We start from the raw sequence: 20,638 nt of genomic DNA, 5'->3' as shown, positions 1-20,638 counted from the left end.
AGGTGTCTTGTTTTTTCAGAGACTTTTCATGTTTTTGAAACATTTGGTTCATGGACCATGCTTGTGGGGAAGATTGCTGTAGGAGGTTCTGAGTCAAAAGTAAAGAAATAAGGGATGCTGAAATGTGGGGACATAGTATAATAGTGGATTTCCTCCTGAGCTCAGTGCCAGATCTATGAAAGAGAAGCATGTGGGCATTTAAGACTTTATACTTCTGAACCATAACCACAGTTCTCAGTTACTGCCCTAGTTACTGCCCTCAGTTACTGCCTAGTAACTTGACAATTGTCTCTTCATGTGCCAAGTGCACAAGAGAGATGATACAGAATTGTGGTCAAGAGCAGTCTGGCAAGCAGGGATTCAAATCTCTACCACTGTGACTCTACCGCTGTCTGAGCAAGCCACTTTATCTTAGGCCTCAGGTTTTTCATCTGTAGGAAAGAGTAATACCCTTTTCCTAGGCCCAGATTTTAGTGAAAATTAAGGTGATCTATGTAAAGCACAGAGTGAAGCGACCAGGACATGGTAAATTTTGATAAATAGTAAATATTATATCAGCAGGGCCTGGACTAATCAGGAGCTTTTGTTTTATCCTTAGGTGGTGTTTCTCTGAAATGAAATACATAAAACCTTTTATTGCAGGTAAGTGCTCAGCTTCAACATCAGAACTGATATTTGCTTAGTACTATACCATACAGTGTTCTATCCACAAAGCCAAGAAATTGATCACTTATGCTCTCAGAGTAGTGTTTAAAGGATTGAACTGAAGCCCACCAAGAAGCTCCTCACAATTTTGGATCTCCCAAGAAGCCTATTAGGGGAGGACTCAGATTTGACTTCCCTCTGACCTGGCTTTTGAAAAAAAAATTTTGCTGCAAAGGTGGGAAGAAAAAAATACAGAATTGAACTTGAGGTCATTCCAGAAAGTCTTTGGTTATAACCACAGAGGATACTAATTCACATTAATTTACATAGAGAGTAATGTTTGAGTGTTTTTTTGTTTTTTTGTTTTTTTAGAGGGGCAGTGACAGGAATACTCTACCTAAAGACTTGACGCAGACAAGTTAGTGATTTAATTTTGAAGGTGTTTAAACAGAAAGCCAAAGGTCTGCTGTGATAGCCATGGTATAAAGTGTCTTTAGCAAAAAGTAGAGGTGAGAGCATGTTTCTCATCTGTGAACTTTCTAGGGAGAAATAGGAGTAGTCCAACAGAGACTTTCAGTGAGCTCATTGATTTCATTGTAATTATGGATATTATAGTAAGATGAATCATGATTTGAACACTCCTCTCGACATCCTTCATTTACCAAGTGAGCTTAAGATAAGACAATCAAAAGGGTCTTGTTGAATTTCTTTCTCTTTCTATAGAGATCTAACTTAACTCATTTCTCCAATCCCAGACCATATACTTTGCATCCTAAGTATCACAGTTTACCTCATTAATATCAGTCAATTTCTATTAGTGCTATTTTGGAGAATGCTTAGACTTTGGTCTGGAACCAAACTGTCTATATAATTCCAACCAAATGACTTTTGGCTATATGGGAGGGTTGCCTCCAACAAAAGGAAAACTTTGTCATAGTTCTTTGTGGATATGCTTTTGGAGAATTATAAAAACAGTAAAAGAGCTGTGAGTGTGTGTGTGTGTGTGTTTGAGGAAGCGAGGGGGTGGTTTTCAGTTTAGTGAAACAAAAGCAATTCTATTTGAATTACATTTATTGTCATAATTTTAAAAGCTGATGGGGTGCCTAGCTGGCTCAGTTGATACAGCATGCGACTCTTGGGTGTGGAGCCTTTAAAAAAATAAATAAAATATTTTTTGAAAACAAAAATCCTGAGCTTTGAACAATGGGTAGATGGATTTTAGCTAAATCAAGGAAAGTGAGAGCTACATAAAAGAGAATTTTCCTGAAATTGGGAAGGGAGAGTTGTTACAAATTTCACATAATGTTTTGTGGTTTGAACCTTTCTTTAAATTATGTGTACTTAATGTATACGTAAAATGTTACATGCGTTTATCTAAAGATTCATTAGTGTCTGCATTAGTGGCTCTCCAAGTTCCATACTTACATTTATGAAGGGAGAAACTTTATTTTTTTTTATGCTTATTTATTTTTGAGAGACAGAGACAGAGCATGAGTCAGGGAGGGGCAGAGAGAGAGGGAGACACAGAATCCAAAGCAGGCTCCAGGATCTGAGCTATCAGCACAGAGCCCGATGTGGGGCCCAAACTCATGAACCGTGAGATGATGACCTGAGCTGAAGTTGGACTTAACCGACTGAGCCAGCCAGACACCCCACTCCTTTTTTTTTTTTTTTTAATTTTAGAGAGCACAAGCAGGAGAGAGGGGCAGAGGGGGAAAGAGATAATCTTAAACAGATTCCACACTAAGTGCAGAGCCCAAGATGGGACTCGATCCCATGACCCTGGGATCATGAGCCCAAATCAAGAATTGGACATTCAACAGACTGAGCCACTCAGGCACCCCTGAAGGAAGAACCTTTAGTGCTGCTAATAGGTTTGGCTCAGTTCTTACCTAAAGAATTTCATTCTCCTTGGCTTTGTTCATAATCTGTTCTTGTCTCATGATACCATCAGCATTGTTCTGCCTATACAGACCTATTATCTGGTTAAGATCTTGAGATATGCAGGCCGATCTGTGCCCATCTTTGGTAATTCCCTAAACACATTTTTTAGAACTGAGGCTGTTTCTTTTTAATGTCTTTCCGTGTAGGCAGTTGGCATAGTGCCAAAGCATTGTTCGGTAAAAGCCATTCTGAACTTGGGGCAGAACATTTCAGTTGAGGAAAGGCTTTGATTATCTGTCGCAATCCAAGGAATAACAAATTTTAGACTATATAGATTCTTAACTATTTTGGGGGGAGAGTGGATAATAGAACATACTGAAAACTTTTAAAATCTTAGGACCTCTCATAAAAAATGCACAGGTTTTTACAGACAATTTCACACGGTTCACAAAGTTTCTAGAGCTCATCTATGGAGGCTTGGCTTAGAAAATAAGTCCCTGGCTGGCTCAATCAATAAAGCATATGATTCTTGATCTCAGGGTTGTGAGTTCAAGCCCCACGTTGGGTATATAGGTTACTAAAAAAAACAAAAAACAAAAAACCACAAGCGAACTGATTCCAGGCAGTGGATAAACTATGTATCCTTCAAGCAATTCTCCATAAATCTCATTTCTTGATTTATATTAAACAGCATTAAGTTCATAGTTATACCTGGAATACAGATAGCGTATATTCTAAAACTGTGTGTTTTATTTCTTTTCTTTTTTTCTTTTATTTTATTTTTGAGAGAGAGCATGCAAGCGGGGGAAGGGCAGAGAGGGAGAGAGAATCCCAAGGAGGCTGTGTGCTGTCAGTGCAGACCCAGACACAGGACTCGATCCCATAAACCATGAGATCATGACCTGAGCTGAAATCAAGTGTTGGACGCTTAACCGACTGAGCCACCTAGGTGCCCCTTGTGTGCTTTATTTCTCAGATCTTTCTTTGGAAGTGAGATTGGCCCAAACTTGGGGGTCTTAGGAGCAAGATTGGCTTAAAAAAAAAAAAGAGTAGGCTAACAAGAGCTCCCAAATAAAGGGACCGTAATCTGGACAAAGGTGAATGTTGAGGGACTCAAGGAGTTCCAGGCCCAGACAAAGGTAACATTGGAGACAAAGGTCAGTGAGGAAGGTTGAGCTCAAAGCAAAGGACAAAAATTCACAGAATAAAAGAGTAGCAACAAGAAACACAAAATTATTAATGGAACAGATTTAAAAAATTTGAATTAAAAAATTTGAATTGGTAAAATTTATATAATATTACCATCTTAACCATTTTTAAGTGTACAGTTCAGTGGCATTAAGTCCATTCACACTTTTGGGCAACGATTACCACCATTCGTCTCAGATTCTTTTCATCTTATTAAACTGCAACTCTGTACCTATTAAGCACTAACTCCCCATTCCTCCAACCCCTTGCCCTTGGCAATCACCATTCTTTTTGTCTGGATGAATTTGACTACTCTAGGTGCCCCATATAAGTGGAATCATATAGTATGTATTTTTCTATGACTGGCTTATTTCACTTAGCATAATGTTCTAAAGGTTCATCTGTGTTGTAGCATGTGTCATAACTTACTTCCTTTTTAAGACAATAATATTACATTGTATGTATATATACCACTTTTGTTTATCCTTTCATGTGCTGACAGACATTTGGATTGCTTCTGCTCCTTGGCTATTATGAACAATGCTGTTATGAACATGGGTACATGAGGTACAAATACCTCTCCAAGTTCCTGCTTTTGATTTTTTTTGGGGGGGTATATATCTAGAAGTGGAATTGCTGGATAGTATGGTAATTCTATTTTTAATTTTTTGAGGGCTCACCATATTGTTTCTATAACAGCTGCACCATTTTACATTCCCACCAACAGTGCACGAGCCATTCTAATTTCGCCAGATCTTTGCCAGTACTTTTTTTTTTTTTTTTTTTTTTTTTTAGTAGCAGCCATCCTAATAGATGCAATGGAGCAGGTTTGGGACAAAAGACTTAGAAAGATACCCTGAGACTAGTACATTTTAAGAATTTTTAAGGCACCAGTATATGGGGAAGGTGGTGTTACGAGCACAGAGCAGATTCAGATACTAATAACCACCTAAGCTGGGGGTAAAGTTGATAACCTCTTCATGAAAATTAAGAGACTTCCAGATACATAACAAGTATAAAAAAATTAGTAGTTTTATTAATTAGTAGCAATTTCCAATTAAAGAATATGATGGAAGAAAGATTTCATTCATATTAACAACAAAATCTTAAAATATCTAAGACTAAGCATAAAAAGAAATGCACAAAACCTATATGAAGAAAACGTTAAGACTTTATTGATGGACAAAAAGATGGTCTGAAAAAATGGCAAAACATAGGCATGTTCCTGGATGAAATACAGAGGCTCCCAGTTTCACTCAGTAAAAGCCAAGGTCCTTACACAAACAACAGCAAAACCGAAACTCTTAAATACAGAGAAAAAACAGGTGGTTTCCAGAGAGGAGGTGTGTGGGGTGATGGGTGAAACAGATAAAGGGTATCAAAGTACACTTATTGTGATGAACACTGAGTAACATATAGAATTGTTGAATCATTATATTGTACACCTGAAACTAATATAACACTAAGTTTCACCTCAATTAAAAAAAAAAGTTGAGGTTCTAAACTTTTAGACAGTGCATAATGTGCCCCCCACCTTCCCTGATCTCTCCTCTCCTGTCACTCTGCTCCTCACCTTCCTACTCCAGCTACTCTGATTTTCCTGCTGTTCTTTAAACAGTCTTTGTTGTCATTATTCCTTCTGACCTCAACATTCCTCCTCCAGATGGCCCCTTGACTGACTCCCTTGTCTACTTCGAATTTTTGCTCAATTTTGCCTTTTGTGTAAAGCCTGTATTGATCATCTGACCACTCTTCCCACCCTTACACTCCTCATCACTCTTTTTTTTTTTTTTTGAATGTTTATCAGAGAGAGAAAGAGAGAGTGAGTGAATGTATGAGTGGGACAGAGAGAGGGAGACACAGAATGCAAAGCAGGCTGAAGGCTCTGAGCTGTCAGCACAGACCCCGACATGGGGCTTGAACAAACGAACTGCAGGATCATGACTTAAGTCGAAGTCAGATGCTTAGCCGACTGAGTCACCCAGGCACCCCTATATTTTTTTAATTTTTAAATTTTTTTTAGAGGAGGAAGAGAGGGGCAGCAGGAGAGAGAGAATCCCAGCACAGAGCCCTAACACAGGGCTCAATCCCACAACCCTGGGATCATGACCTGAGCCAAAATAAAAAGTTGGACACTCAACTGACTGAGCCACCCAGGTGTGTCCTCATCACCCTTATCTTGCTTGCACTTCTTTGTCCCTTTTATCCACAGCATTTATCACCTTCCAGCATAATTTATAACGATTCATTATTTTATTTATTGTCTGCCTTTACTTGTAAATTGTAAACCCCACAAGGACAGTATGTCAAGTGCTAGAATAATGACTGGCACAAAGAAGGTGCTTAGGTGCTTGATATCTATGTATACAATGAATGGTGGAGATTTTTCATGTTGAAAACATGTCCATTCTTCAAATTAATCTACAAATTCAAGGAACTAAATCTAAAAGTCCCATTGGGGAGCACCTGGGTGGTTCAGTTGGTTAAGCATCTGACTCTGTTTCAGCTCAGGTCATGATCTCACAGTTCATGAGATCGAGTCCCTCGTAGAGCTCTGCACTGACAGTGCGGAGCCTGCTTGGGATTCTCTCCGCCCCCCCGCCCCTCCCCCATTTAACGCACCCCTGCTTGTACTGTCTCTCAAAATAAATAAATAAACTTAAAAAAATCGCCAGTCTCATTATGTTAACTTACTTTTTAAAGTATTTAATGGCATTCTGCAATGTACTTCACACCTTTTCTTTTCTTTTTTTTTGAATTTTTTTTTTAACATTTATTTATTTTTGAGACAGAGAGCATGAACAGGGGAGGGTCAGAGAAAGAGGGAGACACAGAATCTGAAACAGGCTCCAGGCTCTGAGCTGTCAGCACAGAGCCCGACGCGGGCTCGAACCCACGGACAGCGAGATCATGACCTGAGCCGAAGTTAGACGCTTAAACGACTGAGCCACCCAGGTGCCCCTCCACACCTTTTCATATGTTGTTACTCAGCCCTGCCTGAAAAATTCTGTCTTCCATATTCATTAAGCTAACTTATATTTATGCTTTAAGACTCAGCTCAGGATCTAATCCAACAAACTTTACCTGGCTCTCACAATCTAGTTTAGATACTCCTCTTTTGCGCTTCCATGACTCCCTGCTCTTACCTCTATCATACTATCCACCACACTATAGAGCAATTGTTTATTCATATGTCTCCCTTACTGGACAGTGAATTTCTTCAAGACAGTGATAGGGATATTGTCTGATTCTTTTCTACATTCCCTAGCTCTTAGTATAACACTTGATTATTTGTTAAATGACTTTAAGAGCCTCTCATAACTTTATTCACTACATTAAACTTCAGCAAGTTTCTGCAGTCTCCTTCTTTCATCTCTTCCTATCTGTACTTCCTTCTTGATCCTTGAACATTTATCCCTAGCTACTTTTTCCCCCACTTTGAACTTGTTAAGCTCTTCTGTTTCCTCAGAGCCACATGACCAACAAACTACCATATGTGTGTGCTTGTGTGTCCATTAATGAATGAGATAGTCATGTATCATTAACTTTGTGAGATACCATTATAATATATAATTTCTCCAATAGAATGAAATGATTGAATAAAAATAAATAGTTTAAGTAAAATGTAATTGAAAAGGTAGGTAATCTCTGGATCTTAAATGAAAATTACTACATAAATGATAGCAAGTAGACAAAAAATCTTTGAGATGCAAATCCTAAGTATTTGGCTAGGCTCACCCACTACCTTATTGAGTACTGCATACCACACAGAGCATCCAATTTAGATTTATGCTTCAGTGAAATCCCCCTATAGTGATTTTCAAGGTGTTATGAGCTTTCACAGTTGCTCATGAAAGTTATACAAATATTAAATCGGAGAATTCCAGGTTTACAATAAATACTACATGTATATGCTAGGCTTGGTGGTGTGTTAAAACAACATAAGTCATGGGAGCACCTGGGTGGCTCAGTTAAGCCCCCAACTTCGGCTTAGGTCATGATCTCGTCGTCCCTGGGTTCGAGCCTTGTATCGGGCTCTGTGCTGACAGTTCAGAGCCTGGAGCCTGCTTCAGATTCTATGTCTCCCTCTTTCTCTGCCCCTCCCCTGCTCTTGCTCTGTCTCTCTCTGTCTCTCAAAGATAAATAAATGTTAAAAAATTTTAAAAGCCGGGGCGCCTGGGTGGCTGCTGGTTAAGCATCTGACTCTGGCTCAGGTCATGATCTCACAGTTTGTGAGTTCTAGCCCCACATCAGGCTCTGTGCTGACAGCTCAGAGCCTGGAGCCTGCTTCAGATTCTGTCTCCCTCTCTCTCTGCCCCTTCCTCGCTCTCACGCTCTGTCTCTCTCTCTCTTAAAAATAAATAAACATTAAAAAAAATTTAAAAACCCATAAGTTATGGGTTTTTGACCTCAGAAAGTATACAGGTGTTTCCCTTTATTCAAGGGACTCCTGAAATAACACCTCCTAGGAATCCCAGTTTGGAAGAGGTAGTGAATGAATGCTGTCTTTACAGATGCATTTTTAATTATTTATACATTATTTATTTATTTATTTTTAATTTTATTTTTTATTTTTTAAAATTTAGATCCAAATTAGTTAGCATATAGTGAAATAATGATTTCAGGAGTAGATTCCTTAGTGCCCCTTACCCATTTAGCCCATCCCCCCTCCCACAACCCCTCTAGTAACCCTCAGCTTGTTCTCTATATGTATGAGTCTCTTCTGTTTTGTCCCCCTCCCTGTTTTTATATTATTTTTGTTTCCCTTCCCTTATGTTCATCTGTTTTGTCTCTTAAAGTCCTCATATGAGTGAAGTCATAGGATTTTTGTCTTTCTCTGGCTGACTAATTTCACTTAGCATAGTACCCTCCAGTTCCATCCATGTAGTTGCAAATGGCAAGGTGTCATTCTTTTTGATTGCCAAATAATACCCCATTGTATATATATACACCACATCTTCTTTATCCATTCATCCATCAATGGACATTTGGGCTTTTTCCATACTTTGCCTATTGTTTATAGTGCTACTATAAACATGGGGGTGCATGTGTCTCTTCAAATCAACACACCTGTATCCCATGGATAAATGCCTAGTAGTGCAACTGCTGGGTCGTAGGGTAGTTCTATTTTTAGTTTTTTGAGGAACCTCCATACTGTTTTCCAGAGTGGCTGCACCAGCTTGCATTCCCACCAGCAGTGCAAAAGAGATCCTCTTTCTCCGCATCCTTGCCAACATCTGTTGTTGCCTGAGTTGTTAATGTTAGCCATTCTGACAGGTGTAAGGTGGTATCTCATTGTGTTTTTGATTTATATTTCCCTGATGATGAGTGATGTGGAGCATTTTTTCATGTGTCGGTTGGCCATCTGGATGTCTTCTTTGGAGAAGTGTCTATTCATGTCCTTTGCCCATTTCTTCACTGGATGATTTGTTTTTTGGATGTTGAGTTTGAGAAGTTCTTTATAGATTTTAGATACTAACCCTTTATCTGATATGCCATTTGCAAATATTTTCTCCCATTCCATCAGTTGCCTTTTAGTTTTGCTGATTGTTTCCTTCGCTGTACAGAAGCTTTTTATTTTGATGAGGTCCCGATAGTTTATTTTTGTTTTTGTTTCCCTTGCCTCTGGAGATGTGTTGAGTAAGTTGCTGCGGCCAAGATCAAAGAGGTTTTGCCTGCTTTCTCCTCGAGGATTTTTATGGCTTCCTATCTTACATTTAGGTCTTTCATCCATTTTGAGTTTACTTTTGTGTATGGTAAGAAAGTGGTCCAGGTTCATTCTTCTGCATGTCGCTGTCCAGTTTTCCCAGCACCATTTGCTGAAGAGACTGTCTTTATTCCGTTAGATATTCTTTCCTGCTTTGTCAAAGATTAGTTGGCCATACATTTGTGGGTCCATTTCTGGGCTCTCTATTCTGTTTTATTGATCTGACTGTCTGTTTTTGTGCCGCCAACATGTTAGTTTTAAAGAGTAGAACTTCTCTTAGATTAGCTCTGTTTTAACTTCATGGCTTCCTTTCTAGAAAGGAACCCCAAGCCCCATGCTGAAATGTATTTAAGCTGTACTTTAATCTTATCAGCATATTTATAATTCATCTCTTAAGCAGATTACTGAAGGAATTTCCATAGATGGATTAAACGTTTATTAATGTTGATTCTTGTTCACTTCCTTTCAGGGGCATGGGTGGATATGTTTAAAATCTGGTTCCCAAAATCTCTGTATGCGTTTTTGGGGTTCTATAGCCTCTCTGTTAAGCATAACACAGCTTCTTGAGATCAACTATACAGCTGACCACCAAGCATGACTCAGAAATCTTTATCCATCAATAGTTACTGAAATTCAGGGATTGTCAGGATTCTCAGATTGGAGTTGCTGAGGAGGCTTATAAAAATGAATAATCGTGTCCACTTGCTCAAGCTTTTGTCAGAACTGCAATGAGCAGAACTGTTACTCTTGCTTTGGACGGGCCCAACTAACCAGACTAGGATGTGATTTGGAATTGTTGGGCTAGAATGAAAATGTGTATAGTGAATGTAAGTAACGTTACTGGAAACCTTTGAGAGAGAAATTGGAGAATTGAAATCCCTAAAAGGGTATGAGGTTGGGTAATTTTTTTTTTAATTTTTTTAACATTTATTTATTTTTGAGACAGAGAGACAGAGCATGAATGGGGGAGGGTCAGAGAGAGAGGGAGACACAGAATCCGAAACAGGCTCCAGGCTCTGAGTGGTCAGCACAGAGCCCGACGCGGGGCTCGAACTCACGGACCGCGAGATCATGACCTGAGCTGAAGTCGGACGCTTAACCGACTGAGCCCCCAGGTGCCCCTTTTTGTTTTTTTAATTTTTTTTTTGAGGTTGGGTAAGTTTGAGTGGAGTGCATTTAAGCAGCAAAACTAACATGTCCTAGATTTGTGCTGAGAAACTAGTAGAGTGCTCATAATTCATTTTATTGGCTGCTGCTCATGCAGTAAGTAAGTGAATCAGCCAGATATCAGGGCTCAGGACCCTGGAGCACAGCACCTAGTGTAGTTACCACAATTACCATATGATGGAAGGTGAGGATGGTACTATATAAAGTAGCACACTCAAGGACAGGGTGTTTGTTCATCTCAGTACTTACTTACCAGCTGGGGAAAAGATAAAGATAGAACTTACACAGGCTTCACTTTTGGCTCTTGCTTGCCTCCAGGGCTTACAGGAATTGGGAAAAATTTAATGAATAAAGGAATTTATAAATAGAGCTGTCTGAAAATGTAGAGACCACCTTGAGAGACAGCAATTTCTTCTTCACAGGAAGTATTTAAGCAAGGCAGCCAGGGTTGCTAAACACAGGGAATGACTACTCTGGGTGGAAGGATGGATTAGATATCTCCCAGTGCCTTTCCAAGCGTGAAATTCTCGAATTTCCAGGATCAGAGTGACTCTGAGAAGCTGTCCACCATCCAGGGTGGCTCCCAGCACAATAACATGATTATTTTAACTTGAGCTTAGTTTAATTTAGTTCACCTTGGCCCTTCTATGACTCTCCTTAGACCCAATAAAACCCTTAATGGTATGAGAAAACCACTTGACAACTCCAGCTGACACTGTGATCCAGGGATGTTCCCAGTTTAGTCTCTTGGGGAAAGGGAGCCTAATTAATACTGGAGTGACTTAAACCCCCACAGCTTGTTGTCCTGGTAGCACTAGAAATGTTCTGCCTTCTGCTATAAAGTAGAGTAGTAGAACACGGATCACCAGCAGGGAACTGACATGTGGGGCCCGGAAACTCCATCACACACACAAAATGAAGATTTGGATTATGTGAATCACAGATCCTTCCCACTTCATGGCTGCTACATTTGTATCTAATGAAGTAGGGCAGCTAAGGTAATTAAGCTAAGCAATTGTGTCTTTGGATTGATTTTAATTGAGAAATGTACATATCCCAGAGCTGATTTTAAACATCACCAGAGAAAGCGTTTGTGTTCTTTATAGCAATTGTCTTGAAGTTATAAGCAGGAGCCATCTTATAACTTGTATTTTTCAGAAAGGGTTTCCTTGGGCTAATATTCTTAATAAATTTACCTGTTACTTGTCTTCTTTCTTTTTTTTTTTTTTTTTTTTTTTTTTTTCAAGTTCATCCAATCCCCTACTTACAAGTCTGGCCCCATGCAAAGGCTGTAGAGGACACAGAAATTGGGAGTTGGGAGAAGGGGGAGATTATTTCTAGATCTGGGAAAGCAAGAAACTACACTGGATTTGTGGAGCTTGAGCGTGCCTGTGTTAAAATAGCCTTTGAAGGATTTTGACTGATAGGAAGGGCATTATAGTTGGAAGGAAGAGTGTGAGCAGTAGCATAGATGCAGAAAAGTCTGGGCCATATTTAGGGAACTGTACAATAGGCCAGTTTGAATAAGAGTAAATAGTGGAAAAGAAAGATGAAAGAATAGTTAGGATTCAAATGGGAGCATATTGAATGTGTGGCTGATATTTGGACTTCATTCAGTAATCCATGGGGAGCCACTGCAGGTTGTGAGCTGGTTAGTAAGAAGACATGATCAGTGTTCTGCTTTAGGGCAGCAGTGGATAATATATAATTCATAAAAGTCAGAAGCAAATAACAGGATATTGAATCCAAAAGGAAAGTAAAAAAAATCTGAGATGATATTAGTGGGATTAGAAAGGAAGTAATAGTGGGGTGCCTGGGTGGCTCAGTCGGGTAAGTGTCTGACTCTTGATTTTGGCTCAGATCATGGATGCTCTCAGGGTCAAGAGATCAAGGTCTGTGCTGGGTGTGGAGCCTCCTTAAGATTCTCTCTCCCTGGGGCGCCTGGGTGGCGCAGTTGGTTAAGCGTCCGACGACGACTTCAGCCAGGTCACGATCTCGCGGTCCGTGAGCTCGAGCCCCGCGTCAGGCTCTGGGCTGATGGCTCAGAGCCTGGAGCCTGTTTCCGATTCTGTGTCTCCCTCTCTCTCTGCCCCTCCCCTGTTCATGCTCTGTCTCTCTCTGTCTCAAAAATAAATAAAAAACGTTGAAAAAAAAATTAAAAAAAAAAAATTCTCTCTCCCTATCTATCTGCCTCTCCCCTGTTTGCACTTTCTTTCTCTCTCATAAAAAAGAAAGAAGGGGGGCGCCTGGGTGGCGCAGTCGGTTAAGCGTCCGACTTCAGCCAGGTCACGATCTCGCGGTCCGTGAGTTCGAGCCCCGCATCGGGCTCTGGGCTGATGGCTCGGAGCCTGGAGCCTGTTTCCGATTCTTTGTCTCCCTCTCTCTCTGCCCCTCCCCCGTTCATGCTCTGTCTCTCTCTGTCCCAAAAATAAATAAACGTTGAAAAAAAAATTAAAAAAAAAAAAAAAAAAAAAAAGAAAGAAGGAAAGAAAAGAAAAGAGCTTCAAGAGACCCTCAGATGAAATATTTAGGACCTGACCGATAATCAGAGGAGGAACTGAAGGTGATTTTTAGATTTCATGAACAAGTTATAGAAATGCAGATGAACAGATATGTTTAAAATCAGAGAAGGTGATTAATAAGTAGAGAATATCTCTTAATGTCTATTATTTGGTTCATGATGCTACTTTCTCAGATTTTACCTTTGTTTAAATAATACCAATTAAGCTTTTTTAAAACATAACCTTTTTAATACTGTGAAAATTATTAAGCAATCTGTATAGTAATATAAATTCATATACCTACATTAAAATATATTCCCTTTATTATCTAAACAAGTATTTAAAAATCAGAGAAAGTGAGAAATACCATCTTGGAACATGATTATCTTGAGAAGCTATAAGCACCTAAGAGAAAATGTCCCACGGTATGAGTTTGCAACTAGAGATGGTTTTAGGAGCCAGGGCTAAAGATGCAATGAGAGGATTTGTTATAAGTCAGGAAAAGCACACACAGACAACAGGGATAAGAACATGCTTTGGGGGAACAGTCCATATTATGTGAAAGGCATTGTAGAAACTGTTTGATATACTTTATATAATCCTTGCAACCAAGGTGAAATGATCATCTTAGCATGAGAGATGAAAGACTAAAATTCAGAGTAATTATCTCATTACCAGAAGATTGAACATTTGTTAAGTGTTGGCTCCAAGGTTTAAATTAAGGTCAGCCTGACTCTGTTATATCACACTGCAAAGCAATCAAAGAGGAAGGTAGGGGAAGAAAAAAACAGCTAAATGAATTGTTAGAACAAGGAAAGGAAACACCAAGTATCTCAATTAACTCTATGGTGACCATGGGAATAGAAAAAGACTGAGGTAGCGGCGCCTGGGATGCTCAGTCAGTTGAGCTTCTGACTCTCACCTTAGGTCGTGGTCCTGCAGTTTGTGGATTCAAGTCCCATGTCAGGCTCTGCACTGACAGATTCTCTGTCTCCTTCTCTCTCTGCCCCTCCCCTGCTCATATTCTCTCTCTCCCTCTCCCTGCCCCCCACTCTTAAAAATAAATAAATAAACATTAAAAAAAATAATAAGAAGAAGAAAACACTGAGGTAAGGAGACAAAATGTCTTCAAATGGTTCCCAGTAGATCCAGCTTTTGTTGGGATTTTGTGCCAAGGCCACATAGAAACCAGAGTTAGGTACATCAAGAAAGGCTATGTAGGAACTTTGAACTGTGTCTGGCCTCGCTGGAGGTTGAGTTCCATCTATAAAGGTACATTTTAACTTACTCTAATAATCACTTATCCCAGAAGCATCCAGATATTTTCTAACTTTGTTTTTAGCAGCAGAAGCTACCTTTTTTTTTTAACTTAAAATATAGGAAAATCCCAGATAAAAGCAGAGCTATTCAAGTTGAGAGAAAGGAGGTGCTCTCCTCTTCCTCCTTGATCCTCTCTACCTTAACCCTATTTCAGTCCCTGAGAAACCTGCTTGCTCTACATAACATCATTTGAAAACCCCTTTTTTATCCTTTTCTTTCTGTTTCTTTTTTTCTTTCTCTCTTTGTTTTTTAGAGGGTGTGAATTGGGAAGAGGGGCAGTGGGGAGACACACACACACACACACACAGAGAAAGAGAAAGAGAGAAAGACAGACAGACAGACAGACAGACAGAAAGGGAATCTTAAGCAGACTCCATGCTCAGCACGGAGCCCAATGAAGGATTCCATCCCATGACCCTGGGATCATGACCTGGGCTGAAATTAAGAGTCAGGTGCTCAACCGACTGAGTCATCCAGGCATCCCTACTTTCTTTTTTCTTTTCTTTTCTTTTCTTTTCTTTTCTTTTCTTTTCTTTTCTTTTCTTTTCTTTTCTCTTTCTTTCTTTCTTTCTTTCTTTCTTTCTTTCTTTCTTTCTTTTTTTGAGTGAGAAAGGGAAGTGACAGGTATTGCCCTTTATTATAGATGAGAAAAGTTAGAAAATTGAAGGAAAAAGTCATTTGCTTTAAGTACAAATAATTTAGGAATCCAGCTGAGAATAGAACAGAGATTTCCAAACTCCCTATCAGTCAGTGTTCTCTTTGGCCCTTGACTCCAATTATAAAACAAATAAATTTATTTAAAAGAGAACATAAGTTTGATTTCTAAAATTCCATTCAACACACATTTGTTAAGTACCTATGTGTGCAAAACCGTTAAGACTAAGTAAATGTTTCCTTGTTTTTATAGAGTAAAAAAAATGGAAAATAAACCATCTGAAAGCATCATATTTTATTACTTAATAAGCATATTTACTGCTTACTTTGTGAGACTACAAAATTATAAGCACCAAAAGGAGATTGTGTGGATTGCAATATTTGGTCAGACCCAATTTAAAGCTCACTCTAGGCAGAAAAGAAGGGTTTTTGTAGCACACAATTGCTTTACAAAACCTGCCTTATAGACTAAGCAGGTAACTCCTGAGGAAGACCCTGAGTGTGAACATAGAAGCAGTAACTAAAAAACTGTAGCATTTTGTAGGTTCCTTTCTACCCATTTTGTATTTGAAGTTTATTTTATATTAATCTTCAGCTTTTTTTTTGTTTTAAACCACCTGAAACCAAATCCAAATTAATTGAAAGGTTATCAGAGGTCCATGAATCACCTTTGGAAAAAGCAGTTTGTAAATGAGGGTGCCAAGACTCACCCCATTTTCTCTATGTAGAGGAAACAGTAGGAAAAAAATCCACAACAAGGGAATGTGGCAAGTTCCCAAAAGCCAAGAAGCTATTAGAAGTAGGAAACTGAAGGAAGTTTAGTCATCTAAATGGCATCATAGACTAGTAGATGTTTCAACATCTTCCCACCGCCCCCCTCCCTGAGTTTTAAAGAAGATCCTTGTTCTAGAGTGTTTTCCTGTCAGAAAATAGTTGTGATTGAAATGAGGTAAAGCGGGGACTGTGAGAAGAAAGGCAGAATGTGGAGTGCTAGTGGGTTTTGGACTGTGCCTCTTAAAAGTGTTTTGGGAGAAGACTTGCTTTTTTTGTATATGTGCCTCTGTTGCTTTAAAAAAAAGAAAACTTTTGTTAGCTTTGCTGAGATTCATGTGATATAAATTGGGATGGGAGAACCTTGATTTCTGGAGTAACTGGAGATTTGTGCATTGGATATAATAGCTAACTCTGAGAAACCTTAATGGAATAGACTGAAAGCTTTCATGATTTTATATGACAGTCTGGGAGAAACACAGCTCTTAGCGTTAGTCAGGTAATAGCACATCTGCCTCTGTATGAGAGTCCTATCGTCAGGTTCCTTTGTTGATGAAGAGCTCTATTCTCTGGAAGACAGATTTGTTCATTGAGAACCGATTAGGATTTGTATGCATGCAGTCTATGACATTCTAGTACTAAGTAAGAGTCATTGGCTATGCTGGTATCACAAATATGCCATTGCCAGACTTCACTGTATTTATTATAGTTATATAGTTTTCAGATTGAGATAAATATAAACTTAAAGACTTGCTGTAAACCTTTATACTAAATAAATTTTCCAGGGTTTTTTTTTTTTTTTTTTGTGTGTGTGTGTGTGTGTGTGTGTGTGTGTGTATAATAACTGTGGGTAAATGCAGGATGCTGGCAGCATAGAATCACAGCTGGGGCTTGGAGGAAGTTGAAGTTGGTTTGTACCATTTTGTCAGTTGGAAGACTGAGAATTGGTAGATCAATACCAACTCCAAGTTTCAGTAATATTGTTTTCATTTCTATGTTATGTGATTTAGTTCAAGGTCTAGGCAGCTTGGAGATTATCAGCTGAAGGTGGGACCTGTTATTTCTACCTTTAGATTCTCATGTCCAAATCCTATAACCATGTCTTATAGAGCTAGTGCTATTCCTTGCCTTCTCTTTGGTACTTCTTATGAGTCTAGAGTTTTTCAACCTTGCTGTTAAAATGTGATGAGCCTTCTCCCAGATGTTTAGTAATTACAGAGAGAAAAATAATAAGTTTAAGGTGGAGAGTTCTGGCAGACACCATCTTAACCAAGAAATCTAGGTTCATAGCACCAGGAATACACATGATAGCATGTATCTCCTGATACATGCACTAAGAAGGGCATATCAGACAAACCCGAGTTGAGGCACATTCTACAAAAAAATTGGCCAGTTCCCAAGTTGAGGCCATTCTACAAAAAAATTGACCCTTCAAAAGTGTCAAGATCATGAAATGCAAGGAAATAATGAGGAACATTGACAAATTGAAGAAGACATACAGCTAAATGCAATGTAGGATCCTGGAGCCAAGAAAAGAAGAAGGAGAAGGAGAAGGAGAAAAGAAAAACCAAAACAACAACAACAACAACAACAAAATGACATTAGTAGAAAGAATTGTTTTGTACTTCAGTTTATAGTGTTATACGAAGGTTAATTTCTTAGTGTATAATTATTCTATTATGGTATATAAGATGTTAACATAAGAGTAAGGGGGGGGTGAAGGGTATATGGAGATTCTCTATAGTGTTTTTGCAACTCTTCTGTAAGTTTAAAATTATCTCAAGATAAAATGATTTTTTTTAATGTGGTGACCAAAATTGGCTTTTTCTTTCAATAAGGGTTATTAAAAAATTACTCTCCTCATGAGTAAGATAGAGTATTTCCTATAATTGGTGTATTCACTTTAATTTTTTAGTTCTTTTGTAATTATGTGTTGAATAGATATAAAGTTTACAACAAATGTATAATTTGTAAAGAGTAACAATAACATGAACACAAGTGTAGCTTGAAGCTCTCAGTATGCCTTTTCCATTCTCCCTACCTTCTCCCTAAACTTTTTCCTGAATTTTGTACTTTGTATTCTCTTGCTTCTCTTTACAGGTTTACCTTGAAAATATATGTCCCTAATGATACAGTTTTGCATTATTTTTAACTTTATGGAAGTGGAATAATATCATATGTATTCTTTTTCAATTTTCCCCCTACATATTATATTCCTAAGATTTTATCATGTTAACGTATTTAACTGTATTTCCTTCATTTTCATTGCTATGTAGTTTTCTATTATAGGAACATAACACAGGTTACTTCTCTATTCTACCATTAATGGCTATTTGGTTAGTTTCCAATTTTGCTGTTATGAGAGTGCTACCATACACATCTTTGTATATGACATATTATGAGAGTTTCCCTAGGGTGTATACATAAAATGGACTAGCTGGGGTATAGAATAAATCCTCATCAACTCTAAGATAAAGCCATATTATTTTCCAAAGTGGTTGCCCAATTTTTAATACCATCAATAGTATGTAAGTGTTCCTTCCAGTGGTTCTACTTTCTCTCTAACACAATATTATTAAACTTTTTTTTTTTACCAGCTTAGTGGGCATGTATATAGAAATTTTAAAACATTGCCATTTATTGATTGACTACTTTGAATCAAGTACTCTGGCAGACATTTTCATACATTATTTAATTTAATCCTCTCATAGCTCTTCTCAGTCTGGTGGAAGAAGCTAATGTTGTATTTAGTTTGCAATAACATAATTACACCTCTCTCTCTCTCTGACACATTTATTCTTTAGTGGGTCTTTCTCCATCTTGTGTGTCCCTAATTTATTTCCTGTTTCTTTTTTAAAAATCTCATTGTAGAAGAAATTTGAGGGAAGGATCTCTGGTTTCTAAGTGGTTAATAGCATGCTCCAAGTCACATTGTCATTAATTAGTAGCAGAGTGAAATTAAACCTGGTTCTGTAGCTCCTAATGTTTTTTCTTTTCTTTTCTTTTCTTTTCTTTTCTTTTCTTTTCTTTTCTTTTCTTTTCTTTTCTTTTCTCTTTTCTTTTCTTTTCCTTTTCCTTTTCCTTTTCCTTTTTCTCTCTCTCACTTCCCTTCCCCCCCCCCTCCACATTCCATTTCTTCCTCCCTTCCCTCACATTCTTCTGCTCCTCCTCTGAGGTTTGTGTTTTTTCCCCCTCTCAGTTTAACAGCTTAAATGTACTTTCCAGTTGGCTGCTATGTAATATGATGTGCGTGCAGAGTTCCTGATTCATACTAAACAGTCATTACTCAGGTCTCTGGCTGGACATTATGTTCCTTATAACCATTTCACATTCCTAGCTATGCTCCTTGTGTGGATTTGGCCAGACTACCCTCTAAAAGCTGCTGGTGGCCCTGCAGGGGTTGGAGAGAAGTCAGGACTTCAGGATATCCCATTCTTGGCTCATCTTTCTTGGCAGCAGTAGAAACTCAAGCCTACTGTGGAGGTGTATGCAACTAAGAGTAGAACTGGGTGCCTAGAGAATGGTGATATTAGAACTGCTAACATTAGTTAGGAGAACACAGGTTCTTTTGACAGAAAAAAACAGACTTTAGGTTGGGATACAAGCCTTGTAGCCAACAAGCACAAAGTAATTTTGTTTAGCCTGCATAATATTTTCTTTTTTTTTTTTTTAATTTGGATGCATGCACTCTCCAATTTGTCACAGTACCCAGTATTTCATTTCCTGTTGTTTTACATCTAACTACCTGCTATTAACTTCCTGGATCCTAAAGTTATTTGATGGAACCCTGCCTAGATTATTGAAATATGAATTTTATCCTTAATGAAGTCACTTGGGCCTCACAGAGAGCAGAACTGGAAGATACATTCTTATTCCAAATCATAGTTGTCCAGCTGGTTGTGCTTTTTCCTGATAGCTGAACATCTCTTAGCTGGAAATATCCTTTTACTTAGAGTTTACATTTCCCTCAAGATATGAGTTTTCCCCCCATCTAATCTTATTTGGGATGATTAAGATGAAAAGACTTTTCTAGTCTTGGCTTATCCACACTTGGTGACTTGGGAGACCTGAAAAAAATTGATTAAAATAAATATACTTTATTGGCCTTTTCTGGGTTGAGGATAAAGAGAAAGAAAGGGGGAAAAAGCAGGGGTTTTTTTGTGTAGAAAACCAGGTGTCAAATATTTTATTTAACTCATTAATTAATGCGATAATCAGTAAGATGTTAAGATCAGTTTAAATGAAAGTGTAGAAGCTAAGTATTTATAGGCAGTTTAATGAAGAAAGATTAAGATTTCTGAATTATACATAAACCTAATTGAAGTCCTAAAGTGCACAAGTCATAACATTTAGAGTTGTGTTTTTCACAAGACATAAAATATTTGTATCTCTATGGGATAAAAATCTATAGAAAACTAACCAAAGGTAGGGGTGCCTGGGTGGTTCAGTTGGTTAAGCGTCTGACTTTGGCTCAGGTCATGATCTCATGGTTTGTGGCTCGAACCCTGTGTCAGGCTGTGTCTGAGAACACAGCTCAGAGCCTTGAGCCTGCTTTGGATTGTGTTATCTCCCTCTCTCTCTGCCTTTCCCCCACTCACATTCTGTCTGTCACTCTCTCAAAAGTAAATAAACATTTAAAAAATTAAAAAAAAAAAAAAACTAACCAAAGGCATAAACCCAGAACTTCACTAAGAGATCACCTGGTAATTCTTTTGCTTATCTCCAATGATCTGTCTCAGATAATTTTTCTGACAAAGTGTAGTCATCAGCTCAGACTTGGTTGACAGAAAGTAGAATCTGT

General features: G+C 38.4%; 1 protein-coding gene across 1 annotated transcript in view; it reads left to right on the top strand.

Annotated features, from left to right (window-relative positions):
• The window catches only part of LOC125150132 (phospholipid-transporting ATPase FetA-like), a 100,384-nt gene that overhangs the window by 6,785 nt on the left and 72,961 nt on the right, over window positions 1-20,638 (top strand). Inside the window, exon 2 of the mRNA XM_047829532.1 lies at window positions 599-642. Coding sequence (XP_047685488.1) covers window positions 615-642 — 28 coding nt within the window. The 5' untranslated portion in view covers window positions 599-614. The remainder of the gene's footprint in view (window positions 1-598; window positions 643-20,638) is intronic.

This window comes from Prionailurus viverrinus, chromosome D4, assembly GCF_022837055.1.
Source record: "Prionailurus viverrinus isolate Anna chromosome D4, UM_Priviv_1.0, whole genome shotgun sequence".
Classification (NCBI taxonomy): Eukaryota; Metazoa; Chordata; class Mammalia; order Carnivora; family Felidae; genus Prionailurus; species Prionailurus viverrinus.
Note: the sequence above shows the minus strand (reverse complement) of the source record. Positions and strands in the feature narration are given on the sequence as shown.